Source organism: Pistacia vera, unplaced genomic scaffold, assembly GCF_008641045.1.
Source record: "Pistacia vera cultivar Batoury unplaced genomic scaffold, PisVer_v2 Contig100, whole genome shotgun sequence".
In the NCBI taxonomy this organism is placed as follows: Eukaryota; Viridiplantae; Streptophyta; class Magnoliopsida; order Sapindales; family Anacardiaceae; genus Pistacia; species Pistacia vera.
The window spans coordinates 1,761,211-1,776,390 of NW_022195028.1; the positions used below are offsets into that span (position 1 = coordinate 1,761,211).

General features: G+C 35.1%; 2 protein-coding genes across 3 annotated transcripts; both read right to left on the bottom strand.

The window, feature by feature from the left end:
* Positions 1-2,070: 2,070 nt before the first annotated feature.
* LOC116131978 (phospholipase D delta-like) lies at positions 2,071-6,324 on the bottom strand. 2 transcript variants are annotated; one of them, XM_031417693.1, is made up of 10 exons: positions 5,064-6,324; positions 4,841-4,957; positions 4,457-4,651; positions 4,083-4,352; positions 3,933-4,001; positions 3,678-3,825; positions 3,309-3,457; positions 2,873-3,046; positions 2,573-2,770; positions 2,071-2,474 (listed from the first exon to the last, which is right to left on the bottom strand). In XM_031417693.1, the coding sequence occupies exons 1-10, from the start codon at positions 5,994-5,996 to the stop codon at positions 2,181-2,183; spliced, it is 2,547 nt and encodes an 848-aa protein (XP_031273553.1). In that variant the 5' UTR covers positions 5,997-6,324; the 3' UTR covers positions 2,071-2,180. The 2 variants fall into 2 exon arrangements, with proteins under 2 accessions (XP_031273553.1, XP_031273611.1); XM_031417751.1 differs by having other exon boundaries at positions 2,256-2,485.
* A 2,009-nt stretch (positions 6,325-8,333) lies between these two features.
* On the bottom strand, positions 8,334-14,152 carry LOC116130804 (multiple organellar RNA editing factor 1, mitochondrial). The gene is made up of 5 exons (XM_031416520.1): positions 13,636-14,152; positions 10,012-10,109; positions 9,869-9,934; positions 9,091-9,734; positions 8,334-8,689 (listed from the first exon to the last, which is right to left on the bottom strand). The coding sequence occupies exons 1-5, from the start codon at positions 14,031-14,033 to the stop codon at positions 8,678-8,680; spliced, it is 1,218 nt and encodes a 405-aa protein (XP_031272380.1). The 5' UTR covers positions 14,034-14,152; the 3' UTR covers positions 8,334-8,677.
* Positions 14,153-15,180: the final 1,028 nt, after the last annotated feature.

Sequence of the window (15,180 nt, forward strand, 5' to 3'; positions counted from 1 at the left end):
ACATATTATTTAGTGTGTGCATGTGTGCATGTTTCCAATCAAGTCCTAAAGAATATTCTCATTTGAATGTTGTGAAAAGACTTCTAAGGTACTTGAAAGGAATATCAAACATTGGTTTATGGTATCCTAGAGGATCATCCTTTAGTCTTACAGGATATTCATATGTTGACTATGAAGGATGTAGGATAGATAGAAAAAGCACTAATGGAACATGTCAATTCTTAGGAAGCATGCTAGTGTCATGGTTTTTCAAAGATACAAAATTCAATTGCTACTTTTACTACAGAAACTGAATATGTATTGACAACTAGTTGTTGTGCACAACTTCTATGGATGAAGTAGCAACATGAAGATTTTGGTGTTAAAATGCATAACATTCTTATCGATTGTGATAATACAAGTGCTATTAATTTGTCTAAAAGTCTAGTACATTATTCTAGTACAAAGCATATAGATATTAGATATCATTTTCTACGTGATCATGTTAGCAATGATGATACTGTGCTTGAATTTGTTAATAATAATCACCAATCGGCTGATGTTTTTGTTAAGTCTCTTGATAAGGACGAGTTTCACACTCTTCGAAGAGAGCTATGAATGATTGATGTTGGCTAGGTATGATTTATCGCCTTAAAATGATTGTTGCCATGCAAATATTCCAATCAACTGTTTAACTAATGTCAACATTTACAAAATCGTATTTAATCACTAAATTATAAAATAATAAAAATTTAAATAAAAATCTATATATAGAAAATTTAAATTCAAAAGGGGGTCAAAAAAGTAAATTTACAGGATTCCCAATCTCAAGAATTAGGATTCCTTAAAAAAATTTGAGGAACCCTTTACCCATGTTTTTTTATAGAATTTGTTTAAATGACATTAAAAATTAGTAACTCTAATTTCTCATTCAAGTCCATTGGATTAGCATAAATCATTGACGGTGAATTTATGCCACAAATTTGTATAAAAAATTTGTTTTACGATAGCGTAACCTTTTTATTCATACCAACAAAGAATATAGAGCTTGTTATTTAAGCCCTACTAATTTATAAGTATCATTTTATTAATTTAATATTTGTTAATTACGAATTTTTGTGAATTGAAATTACTTAAATCTTTGTCAAATTGTTATAGTTAACTTTGTAATCTCAAGCTTTATCAACAAACTCTTAATTCAAAACCACTATCAGAGCAATAGAATTTCTCTGCATTGTGCTTAAGCAACGATTTCTATTAAATAATTTAACATTTGGTCAACAAAAAATCTGTTTTCTCTATACCGTCTAGAAGCAAAGTGCTTGACGAAGGATTTTGATGGTAATAATTGACAAATATATATGAGTTGGATAAGTGCCCTCTTATTTGTTTTTTTTTAATTTAGTGTTTTAAAAATATTATAAACTAGAGTTAGGTTTATGATTCTTGAGTGTAGAAAAGGTTTATTAAAAGAAAATATAAATAAATTTAAAGTTGATATATGTAATTATAACTTTGTTAATAAATTAGTAGGGTTTCAATAATACCACTCAATAATTTATTATGAAAGGCCATATGTTATTTTTTACACAATTTTGTTAACACCATTGTAGAATTTAAAACAATTTAAGGAATATATCCATTCTTTTTCTTTCAAAATACATGAAATTTAAGGGAAAAACAAAAGCCAATTAAAAACAAGAATTGTTCTTTAATTGGCTTAACAACATAAATAATAATGCTATTCTTGAAGAATTATTAAGTACACAACATGTAACTTTATGTAAGAATACAAAATTCTTGTTTAATCGCCTTCCTGAAAGCGTAAAACTTGCATTAAAATGAAATTACATAATAATGTCACCAGCCCCCACTCCCTAGCTTGATCATAGGTCCGTCATTTGACTCACGTATAATATTTCTTAAGAACCAATAAAATTAACATTCCATTGACATTCCTTCCTTGTTTTCACAATTTGATGACCGGTAGTATCATTCATTTCAATGGGTTTTAAAAAATGCAGCTAACCAAATGATTTCAGGTTATTGTAATGTACACTCTCTTCTTACAAACTATATATATATGTTCATCAAACATTACTTGTGTCCTCACTGCTAACTCACACAACTCCATTGTTAAATAAACTTCAAGCTGTGTATTAGTGTGTAAATAATCTTATTTACAAGTTATCAAATAACTGTTATGTGGTTAGAGCATCAGGAAGACTGGAAGGTGCTCCAAGAATTTTGCCACCAACATCAGGGAATGTTTCATAACCTGGCATTGCAGTGACTTTCCCGCTGCGGGTGATATGAACTGGATACTGCATCAAGTTTCCTCTCATTTCCTCGTGATTGTCAGACACAAATGCTTCCCAGTTGTTTTTGGCAATCTTGTTCACATGCCTCATGCATTCGAGTGTCTCTGGTTTGAGAAAAATGTCCTCGATTGTGGCAAGGTGCTCTGCCCATAGAGACATTCGATAACCATACACCTGCAACAAGACTTATGCAGTTGATGAAATGTAAAACAACATTCTTCATGAGCTAAATGAATGAGATTTGTTAAAAAAAGACTAATCATGTTTCAGACTTGGCCACGAGGATGAGATTTCTTTGCTGCCCATGTGTAAGTAGGTTGGTAAGCACCCATTGAAATTTCTGTATCTCTTGAGCCCTCCATGGATCTCTGGTTGATGTTTGCCGATCCCATCATTACATACTCATCATCAACTATCATTCCTTTGGCATGAACATAAATCATAAATCTGCGGTATTTTTGAGCTGCAGCCTGTTACAAGAACAAAAATCAAAGAGTCATTCAAGATACAACATCAATATCAGAAGAACCAATCAATTTATATGTTAATATGAACTGTAATAACTATCATACCAGTAAACGACTTTCTGTTTGCTGACCAGAATGAGATCGACTATCCTGAGATGGCCATTCACGCTTACCGAGGCAATAGAAGCTCAAATAATCTCGTGGATGGTAAATCTCCAAAAGGCCATTTCTCTCGAGTGCCTGTGCAATAATCTTGTACATCATGGCCATTGTTTGTCTCTGCAGTCAGTTAAACCTCATATAATCATTAGATGTCACAATTATATGCCTAATGCTCCAAGATATCATAAAAAATTCTCTCACACAAATGTTTAGTTTCATTAATACTAGGAGAAGGAAGAAGTTCAAATGTTTTGCCCCTGCAAAAGATTTGCTATGTCCCAGGTCCAAACAATTTGAGTTCTATTTCCATCTTTGAGCAACGATCAGAGATCTATATGCTGAATTTAATTGTTCGTCAAAAGAAAGAGATTCTTCTAACCTGCCAATATAAAATTTCCTGAACAGGAGCACTTGAGGGGACACCCTCTGGCCACATCGGTATTACTATATACACAGAAAAATACTCATTTGCATCGATTTTGCTGACAATTTTCATTGCCAGTTCCATGGGGATTAAGTTATCAGCACCTGTTTGTAAAGAAATTCAAAAGAAGGGCATTCAGATTTGGCATCCTCAAGATTCAGCTAGATAGAAATATGTACACAAATTTGACGGTGAAATTATCAAGATAAAAAGAGATAGAAATGGAAAACACCACAGACTCCTTCGGTCAAAGTTAAGCAGCAATCAGTACATTTTTCAGAGGTCACCATAAAATTACATTAAATAACCTTGTGCTTAGTATACCTGCATTTTTGTATGATGGCCAATAAAATGAAGATCCAATGAAATACTGATTCTCTATGTATACAAAGTGTTGTGCTGATCTTATTGATTTTACGTATGCTGTATGGATGCTCTTATCTACTTTCAAGTTCTTTCCACAGACCAGATTCTGCAGGAAAAAGGTAACATAGAGCAAATTCATAACCCTGGTACATCAAATATAGAAAATACGAAACATTGTCTAGCCTATTAAGCATGGCTAAGCTCAGTTCTAACCTGAGCTGAAGCTTCCTGAACATCCTTTGGAAATCCTTTCACAGACCCTGAATCAATGGACCGAAATACCTATCAAAAGCACGATTAATGTATGATGTCATCAGAATCAATAATGCATAAACATGAACTTCAATGAAAATTTTTACCCACCTGAACATGCCAACTTTCGCTATCATTTTCCTCTGTCACACGTAGATTTCTATAACCATCAGGACCTGGAGAGGGTGTCATTACAACAGTACGCTGTAGATTTAACAAACCATCATCATGCCAGCTAGTGACCTTTTTGAGGCTGAATTCACCCCATTTTCTGACCTTTGTCCATCTTTGCTCAAAATTTGTTAATATATCATATGCAGCAGGGCCTTCAACTTTACAATGCAAGTCATGCCATGGTTGCCTTGGATTTTTAGCATAAGACTGTACATGTCAACAAGATTTCAACTATCAAAACATCATAGTCGATAAATTGCAACAGTTTTTATAAAAGGAAGAAGTTGTGGGAATTAACGATAATCACCTACCGGAAATGTAGGATTATGATAATCATCAGCAAAGATGGTGTCAAGATCGTCAAAGAGCCTGTGCTCAGGGGTGTCATATCTTCCGTCACATAGATCCAGACCACCAATAAAAGCAGTTACTTTCCGGTGATTTGCTGATGCTTCGGTGTCAAGAAGCACACACTTCTGATGATGTGTAAATAGGGTTCCCACAACCTGGACTAGAAGGATCCATTCAAAACAAGGAATAAGATAACAAATCGAACTACTATAGTCTAACTCAGATATGACCAATAATGAAGTAAACATCTCTCATGAATGAAAAAGCTACTATGTGAGAAATAACATTACAAGTAGTATCTTAATTGCAGCATTATTCCAAATCCAAATAGAAAAGTTCCACACCTGCTGCTTAAATATACTGAGTTTATTGCTTGCATAGCGAGGAGCAAGCACGCATTGGACACTCGAGTGTTTGAAAAACTTCCTAGTTTCTTCATCGTGAGTCTGCATGACACCTTCCTGCACATTCAAGCCTGTCATTGATCAAAGTTCATATGTATCTCGCATAAACATCAGTACTGAATCTATCATTCATTTATTGTCAGTTTTGCGTCAAAAGACCTACCGTTTTTATTAGGAATTTGTCATGCGAAGTCTTATCATCCCAAATCAGTAGGATCACATGGACCCCTTCTTGGGATTTATGCTTCAACAAGTCTCCTAATGAAAGCTGTCCTTCTGAAGGTAATGGCCTTGTCGGCTCCCTCACAAGCTTTACGGGGTGATATATGGACCAGCCAATCATGTATATCATGTTGCGGGCTTCCAGAATAGCATGGCATATATCTTCCCAACATTTACTGTGCCGAAAAACTTTCCCACCATCAAGTGCAATTTCCGGCAGCTTACCATCAGGTACATGAGCATCTTGGTAAAGCGTCACATTCCCTCCCGTTCGGAGGGGAAAATATGTACCGGGAACTCCTATGTAATCTGGCCCTGCTCCTACTCCATCTTTATAAAGGGGGTTTTGTTCAACAGGCCAAAACTGCATAGATATATGCAATTCAGGAGAAAGCTCCATACCTTTTCTGCCCTGTCCACTGATAGGGAACCAATCATTAAGACCATTTCCGGAAAGGATTTTGTCAACTGATATCTCCACTGTCCCAATAAGTTCAGCTCCGAGAACATCATTATCCTTGACATGAAATTCTACTTTTACAACAGGGTGGGCAACAGGCACGCGAAAATGCTCATCCCACAAAGGATTTTCACAGTTGGCTATTACTCTAGTTTGTGCTACTGTAGCCCCGGCTAGACAAACAGACACATAAGGGTCGCTTGTAATGATTGAATGTTGAGCTGAAAGCCCTGCTGGTTGTTGCCCACAGGGAAATGAGCATTGACCAAACATATTACAACATCTTCTCAATCTTTCTGAAACTAAATCCATATTGGGAAGATATTTCGCTTCTAAAATCCATAAATCCAAATCGCCATATAAGAAAACTGGTTCCTCAGATGCCCTTGGGGTGGCAGCCCCATCACTAGCCATTCTAACTTCTAAACTGAGGGAAAACCAGATTCTAAATGCATCTCATTTTTCTAAAGATATGGTCGTAAATGCATCCATCAATACCAAACGTCAAGTTGTGAAGAATCTCAAAGTCAATTTCAAATTCAATGTGACCTGACCGATATCTATATCATAAAGCTTGTGAACTTCATTGATTGAACGAAATCCTCTGATCTTACAGGTGCATATATATATTAAAACATCACCAAAACACAGTTGAGCAAAAGGAGACATAAATTCCTAAATGTATCTGCACAAAGCCATTACAAATAGCTGTAATCTCCATAACATGATCCAAGAATCGTCCCTCTCTGAGACCAGAATAGAGAAAGTAATTAGATTACATGAAACTCACACAGAATAAAAAAGGCACTTCAAAGCGAGTGAAATTCAAGCTTTCTGCAAAAATGACTAACAATTTTACACAGAGCACCATCTATCATTCCTATTAACAACAATTAACAACTAAAAAAGGTAGCCTTATTCAATAGCGAACAGGAAAGGACCTGCAATTGATTTTAGGAAGAATTATAGTATCTAGTGAAACTTTCCAGGATAATTCAGAATAAGGGCTTTCTTTNAGCTGCTGATGGTTTTACCAAAGCTCTCTCTTACTCCAAGTTCTTGAAATTCAGGAATCTACTTGGCATATCTGGTTTCGCATCAAGGGGGAATGATGAAATGTGTTGCTTAATTAATTCCTATTTTTATGTTAGTGGAGTTATGGTATAGTAAGTTATGGAGTCATAAAATATGTAGTGGAATTACTTCCATTCTTTAGGCTTAAAAAATTGAACACAAGGAGTTTTATTTCCTATTTAAAGAGCAAGTTTGGGTCTCTGTTATATGTCAAAAGTAAAACTTATACTTCAATTCAATATAAGTACTGTGTCGAATTTCCTCTCTTCTACTTTTTAATCTTGTTTTATTCTCTATTTTCTTACTCTGCAAATTTATCCTGTGAGTTGCAACATAGAAAGCCAATTTCTAACAGAATGCAGGGGCCATGGGCTAGTCTGATTCAGAGGCTGAATGCATCATTCACTCTCTCGGGATGTCTGCCCCTGTAACCTAAGCCCTAATCCACTCCATTTTCTAAGCGCTTTATAAGCCGTTGGATTAGTTTCCTTCCTTGGGTCCTCTGGGGATTATGTTACATCTCGTAAGCTGGATAGATTCAATACAGCGGATGAGGAAAATCCAACAAGCTTAGACAAGATAGAAAGCAAGGAAGACAGAAGGTGGATATACCAAGTGGGATTTGACTTCTGTAACTTTCATACAACCTTGAGAGATCCAACCAGCTGAACTAAGAACAAATCCATTTTATTCCTTATCTTTATTTTCATTATTTGAGTTTAAAAGTATACATGAGGCAAAGTGAAGGGCTTAAATGAAGGATATAGAAAATGTAATATCATGAGGATCACCTGAACAAGAAGAAGAAGAAGAAGAAGAAGACTCTTAAGGATCAGAAGAAAAGAGAAAATGATTTCCTTCGATTTCTTGTTTCTTCATTGAGAGAGAGAGAGAGAGAGAGAGAGAAAGAGAGAAGGAATTGAAATATTACATGCGCAATTGGCGAGAAATTCTGTAATATTAGTATGATTATAACCAACCCTTTTTTATTCACGGTTATTTTGTTCAAACATCATATCAAGAAAGTGATTAGATTCACACGTTTTTTTATTCTTGGCTACTTCAAAAAAGAAAACATTTCTTTAAATGGGGTTAAAAATAAAAAGAAACTAAATTCCCGACAATTTTAAGGAATGTTTACACAAATTAGTAATTTCAAAGAAATATTTTGATGAATTATAATTAAAATTTGTTTATATATTTTAATGAGTAAAAAATAACAACATTTTATTACAACATTTTGAAATAATATGTTAATTGATTTCCAATTTATCTTTACCAATAACTTAATACAATCCATAAAATTGGCATGGCGATTATGATGAAGAGTGAAGCTACTTGTATGCACTCAAGATTTTTTTTTTTTTTTTTTAATTCATGTCTTTATCTTTTTATTTATGATAACTTAAAACTCCATTACAATCAAATTGAATTATTATTTTTTTTTTTTAAATAATTTCTTCGAATAATCTTTCTAAACCCCTATATATGAAAACAATATTCCAAACCCAAATAAAAGTAGGGGTTCTTAGACAAAAGCACATCATTATTCTGAATAAACTTTTTTTGTCATTAAGACCTTATCTTATGCCTTTGATTTTGGCTCATCATGCAAATCACAACCACCAAAGATTCTCATACGGGGTTAACATTATAACTTGGTGAACAAACAAAACATTCAATTAACAACCAAACAAATTATGGTTGAAATATATTCCTTCCAAAAACAGGATCCCAACATAAGATTCACATTTATAAGAGCATATATGTAACAAGGTGGTAGTAAAAATCTGAGTTGAATCCATTAAAACCGATAAACAGTGTAAGAAAGTAACTAGCTCCAGCTTCGCAGGTGAAATAGAGATTAATATAGAAAAAATTACAGCATATTTACCATAGCCGACTCCAAAGAGTTTTATCCTATTACTTTGTGAACTAGTAATCAGAGGAGAAGCAATTTCATAAATCCTTCTCGGGTCCCTTCTTACTCGACGTCCCAAAGAACCACTTATAATCCTCTCTCAATACCGTCCCTGCAGATGCCAAAAACTTGGTCAGTAAACATGCACTGAACCCCTTCTTACTAGAAAAGGCAAGATGGAAAGGAACTAACTTGCATTGATAGAATTGCTCATTTTCACATAAGTTGCACAAAAAGGTATTTCACTAACAAACTTTTAAAATTCAAGAATGAAACAGCTCCCTAGAATGATAAAGAATTATGCTCACAAGACCCTGTATGATAGCTTCCGTTTGACCAGTATGCTATTGACTATCTGATTAAGATTTGTATCAAGGAGATGGAAAAGTTAATATTTCAGCTGCTGTATGATATTCATCTTACAATTTCATAAGAAAAAAAGATAACTTAAAAGCTCTAAAAGACAATTCTATCATATCAAGACAATTAATTTAATATGGGAAAATTCCTTACTTGATTTGTCCCTGTTTGTCCCACAGGTGCATAGTTCCATTGCTCTCCTTGTACATTTCCCTGTTCCATTGGTGAAAATCGTTGGTTTTCTCCTTGCCCCCCATAACTCTGTCCATGGTTAGAACTTTTTCCTTGCCCATAAGTTCCACCGTGTGAAGGAGGAGCATAATTTGAATTATTTCCTACAAAATTCCTTTCCCCATAACTGCTCTGGTCTCCTTGTGGAGGATAATAGTTTCTTCGCTCCCCTTGACTGTAATTTCCCGGATACGGAGGTATTGAACCTTTTCTATTCCCTTGAAGTGATTCCCTTCCACTTGGGATCATTGGCATGGGACCTCCCCTTTCTCCTTGACCAGGAGTGCCAAAATTCTGTTGAGGTGGATAATTTTGTTGAGGTGGATAATTTTGTTGAGGTGGGTAGTTCTGTTGTGGTGGATAATTTTGTGGAGCTCCATGGTTCCTGCCATCGCCTTGCCATGAATTGTTTTGAGGATAATTTTGCTGATTTTGCATTGGACCTCCTTGCTGGTTGTATCTTGGCGGTCGGTCAGAACTCCTATTTCGGTCATGGAATCTTCCCCCTGTATTGCGTTGAATAGGAGGTGGTCTTGGTATAATTGTTCCATTAATGTATTTGTCTCCTGATAAGTACAAATATTATAAGTTCATGTACAAAATTGCTAAATTATATATTGGTGAGGCAATGTCCTATGCTAGACCGAAAAAAGGAAAATAAAAAAAGCAGCTTGAAAGCTTATCAGTATAATAATCACACCTCCATATTCCTTGTTCTGTGGATCAATGTAAGAATCTGGCAACACAAAAATAACTCCAGGGAGACCTGTTTATAATAATAGAAAATTCAGCATCCATACCATATATGTTATTTGATATTGAGAAAATGCTACAAACACTTGCCATCAAACTTCTCTGACTCTTGTTCAGTCATTACTGCCTGAAAGCCTTGATAAGTACTTGTGCTACAAGCATAGATTTTTTGTTTTGCCTCCTCCAAACTAGCACCACGAAAAATGATTCGAAATCAGCATAGACAATTTTATACAAGAAAACTCAACATACGCAACAAAAATCACAAAATATTGAGCACCAAAAGTAAAGGGAGTCTAGCAAGCAAAAATTCACTTGCATGAACCCAACCATTAACCAAGGAATTAGAAAAGTTACGTCTCAAAATACCTTACTTTGAATCATATGAATAATTTACAAGCAGAACAAAAAGATTAGTGCACAAAGAGAAAGCAATTATTTTATCAGAATACAATGTCAGCTTTTCATGCTAAAGATAAATACTAATGGGAACCACATTTATATTCTAACCAACAAGCCATTTTGGATTAACCAGGGAGAGGGATAAATAAGAAACGGAAAAAATCCATAAATTCCCGTAAGCCAAATTAACCGCTGTTTCTCAGGCATGTCTTCTTTGAATGATTTTCTTTACATCTCAAGAAATAAAGACATTCTTTTAAATGTGACAGGATTCTAACCATGTAAGTGCAAAAAACAAAAACAAAAATGTTATTAAATCATATTCATAATGAGGGAAANCATTAACCAAGGAATTAGAAAAGTTACGTCTCAAAATACCATACTTTGAATCATATGAATAATTTACAAGCATAACAGAAAATCGGTGCACAAAGAAAAAGACATTATTTTTTTCAGAATACAATGTCAGCTTTTCATGCTAAAGATAAATACTAATGGGAACCACATCTATATTCTAACCAACAAACCGTTTTAGATTAACCAGGGAGAGGGGTAAATAAGAAAGAGAAAAATCCATAAGTTCCTGTAAGCCAAACTAGTCGCTGTTTCAGGCATGTCTTCTTTGAACAATTGTCTTTACACCTCAAGAAATAAAGACATTCTCATAAATGTTACAGGATTCTAACCATGAAAGTGCAAAATAAATAAATAAATAATTGTTATTAAATCATATTGATAATGAGGGAACATAGAAGCATTCCAACAAAGATGCCAAACATCAATCATTATATGTCATTCCTATCAACAAAAACACAATTCAATAAACATGGAAGCCACATTTCGGATATTGAGAAATGATCCAACAAAATAGGAAAAAGCTTAAACAAAAAGAAAGCACATAAACAATTACAAATGCTCATTCCCTGTAACATCAGTAAAACAACTTGATAACTTTAAAGTGTCTTGTAGACATACATGCTATCCAGAAATTGAAGATATAAGAGACAGCTACACAGAAGCTGCCAACAGAACATTATACTGCACATTCTTGTTTTGAAGATATAGTTAATGACAATGGCATAGCAGTCGCACAATAGAAAATCAAGAAAGTGTGTTCAATGAAAAAAAAAAAAAAAAAAAAGGTGAAATATGTTGAACATTCAAAGAAAGATGAAAATGGAAAAAACAGAACCACTGAGCATAAGATGAAAATAACTTTATCCAACAACCAAATATTGAAAAACAGAAAAACAAGGCAAAGCACAAACATTCTTAGATTGTGCCCGTTTTGCAGTCTCAACCAGAATAGCAAAAGAAAAATTAGAGATTTTTCCAAGAATAACTTCTGTATATCAGCTTCTCTGAAAAGCGCTTTGGTGCAAGAAAAATATTTGATGTGATTTTTGGGGAAAACAAATCAGCTCATAGATGTATCAAAAAGAAGTTTCCAAGAATCACTTGATAGGTTTTGTTAGGTGCTTTAGAAGAGAAAGTGTTTCAAGTCATAAAAAAGCATCGGTTGAACATCTTTAGCTTTCCCATGTCGTTCTCCTAAAATTAGCCATATACAACAGAAGCCCTAGACTAGCTAAGCTAAGTACACACATAATTGTGCCGGCAAATTCCTTCCCTATAGTTTGAAACTAGGAGTGGCTTCGAGCTAAGCGGAGAATCTGGCTACTTGAGCTCGAGCTTGAGCTTGGTCGAGCCTGAAGTTTTGAGTTCGAGCTCGAACTTGAGTGCAGATAGGGATACTTGAGCTCTGAGTATTGAAAATTATAAGATCCTTCTGCAATACTTTTTTGTTTTTTCTTTCTTTGCCCTTGATTGTATCTTACTCTTCAACTTTTCACTGCTTCACTTCCACCTGTTCTCTTTTAAATCTCTTCCACCAAACCAACTTTATCTTCTTATTAACAAATTTTAACACCAAAATCACAAACAAAGCTAAGAGTGGGAAGGGAGAAGACAGAGATATGGAAGCTGTTTTGCAAACAAGAGGGCTTCTTTCTTTACCATTGAATCCCAAAATTAGAACTTTGCAACCATCTAATAGGTTAAAGCAGAGAATTTTAGCTGTTAAACCAAAGCCCTTTGGTTTTCGTTATCTTCAAATGGGGTTTCGCAAGTTTGTGGCTTGTGTCAAAACCACAAGTTATTTGTCTCAAGGAGAGACCTTCTGTTTGCAAAGCTGAGGCGGCTGCTTCAGCTGATGGCACCCTTTGTTGCGAGAGGATGATTCACTGAAGTTCTGGGGATTGAACTAATAAACAGAGGAATTGGTTCAGACGTAAACAAATAACAAAACATCAAAAAAATTTACCTCCAAATAAAATTAGAAGATGAAGAAGACGCCCGCACGCGTCAAGACAACAGAAGACAACACACTTCAACACAAGACTGAGATGACGTCGACAGATCGGGAACAGCAAACGCGAAAGGGGCAGATCAGGAACACACGCAGAGAAGAGAGCTTTTAGATGTTAGGGTTTTTCAATTTGAGTTTAATTAATCCCCATTTGATTTTTAGATTTTCCATAAGGGTGGATTTGTCATTTTGAATCTGTAAAATTTTCATCACCCCTTTTACTTTCCAAAATTCACAGGGACCCCGATGTCATGTTCCAGCTCGGCTTGACACTGTAGTCAAGCCAACAGCTCGACAAAATGCAAGCTGAGCCCGAGCCGCTCAACTCAAGCTCGGCCCGACTGTCAGCCCTATTTGAAACTATCTGAATAAAACATATGCATAGCATAACAAAAAGATGCTCAACTACATAACCATCAATACAATACTCAAAGGTAAAAAACAGCTGAGTCACATCAAAGTTTCACAATAAATAACCATTCCACTGGAGAAATGACGCACAATGCCCGACCAAGGAATGCTCTTAAAGCAATTAATCCGGCCATGAAGTAAGCTGACCAGAACACAGGTCGGACCCAAAATAGCTAGAATGGAATGGACTACGGCTTTTCTTACAAAAAAAAAAACACTTATATTCAAAACAATTCTCAGACAAAATAAGAACACAGAGCACAGAATCATACAATTAAAGCATTTCAACTCATACTCGAAACCACTTCACGAGTAAAAATGACCTGACCCAATATTTAGCACAATTTTTCAGTTCAAATACCATAAAAACAAATTCAAAAATAAGAATATATATTCAATATTAAAAATAAAAAATAGACTGACCCAATATTAGCACATATTTCTCAAGTTCAAATTACAATAAAACCCTAAATTCAAAAAAAAAAAAAAAATTCATCCAAAATTAAAATTTTAAAATTAGAAAAAGAAAATACCTAATGTTGAGTCCTTTAGCACAAGTTTCCTCGTAAGTTCTAACCATCTCTTCAGGCGTAGGCTTAGGATCTTTCGGAAACTCCATAACAATAAGCCAGTGATTGTAATCGCAACCCTCGAACAGGATCGTGTCGGGCGTTATCTCATCACCTTCCTTGTACAAGTGGTACGTTTTATTCGACGAAAGTGAGACCGTCGGATACGATCTGAACGGCCGAGATTGAACACTAGAGGCCAGAAAAGAAGATGACTGTTGCTGCAACGATGGCGAATATGAAGAAATTGAGGGTTTGAGGAGAGGGGGAGAAGAGAGTGCAGGTACGAGTGAAGAGAGGGAACGGCGGAGAGCGGCAGGAAGCGGGAGGGAGCGGCGGAGGCGGAGGGCGGAGTGAGCCATGGGTGCAGTTTCGTCGGTGACTGTCTTGAGTAGTGAGCTGGGAAAGAGAATAAGGAGTGGAGTGTCCTAGGGTTTTGTAAGGGGTTTTAGCCTCTTAGGAGATGAAACGTGTGCTGTTTTGGGGCTGTACACAGTTGAGCAAACCGTCCTTTGTCAGAAATTAAATACTACTGAGATGATAAAAGTACAAACAAAAATGCTACAGACAATACTAATACTAGTACCGAAATTTTACACCGATCTGTTTGGTATTTGACTTGGGCGTGGTCACGTAGGGTACAGTATAGATATTAAGTGAATAAATAGTCGTCCAATAATTATAGATAATTATTTATCAAAAATAGACGAGAGTCTAAAAAATATCAATAGACTCTCGTTCATATATTATGGACAAGAATCCCTTTACTATGGATGATTGTCCATATTATATGTACAAAGTATTCGTCTTATAATTTTAAAGCACAAAGTATTGGATGTCAATCCATCTCAAATAATTTTTTTCTTAAATTTACAATTTCTTTTTCATTTATAAAAAACTATGACTTGTCTAAGTCAAAATTTTTAGATGAAATATTCATTTTTAAATCATAAAACATTTAGATGAAATAAAGGAAAAAAAATTGATTTTTAAAGTACAAAGTATGACGCCAGTCCATCTAATGAGGATGGTCGTCCATATACAATAGACGGCCATTCAAATGAGATGGACGGGGTCCATACTCAAATAAATTTATTTTTTTAAAATTGATAATTTTTTTTTTTCATTTATAAAAAAATGCAAAGCAAGAGAGATAGATAAAAAGTACTCACAATGTAGAAATTTTTAAAGAAATTTTTTTATTAAACTAGAATTTGGGTATGGACAGTTGTCCATCGTACACGGACGGTTGTCTATTGTATATGGACGCACATCCATTATTTGTTTTTAAACTTTTCTAGACAGGCGTCTATCTTATATGGACGCCCGTCCAAAGTAAATGGGCATCCGTTCTTATTATATGGACGAGAGTCCATTGATATTGTCATAGACGATTGTCTATTCGTGATGAACGATCGTCCATAACGTATGGACAGTCGTCCATGTAAGATGGACGGTCGTCCATTTACAGAATCAGTATTTTTTGTCCAACGTGGTTGCATCTTAGTG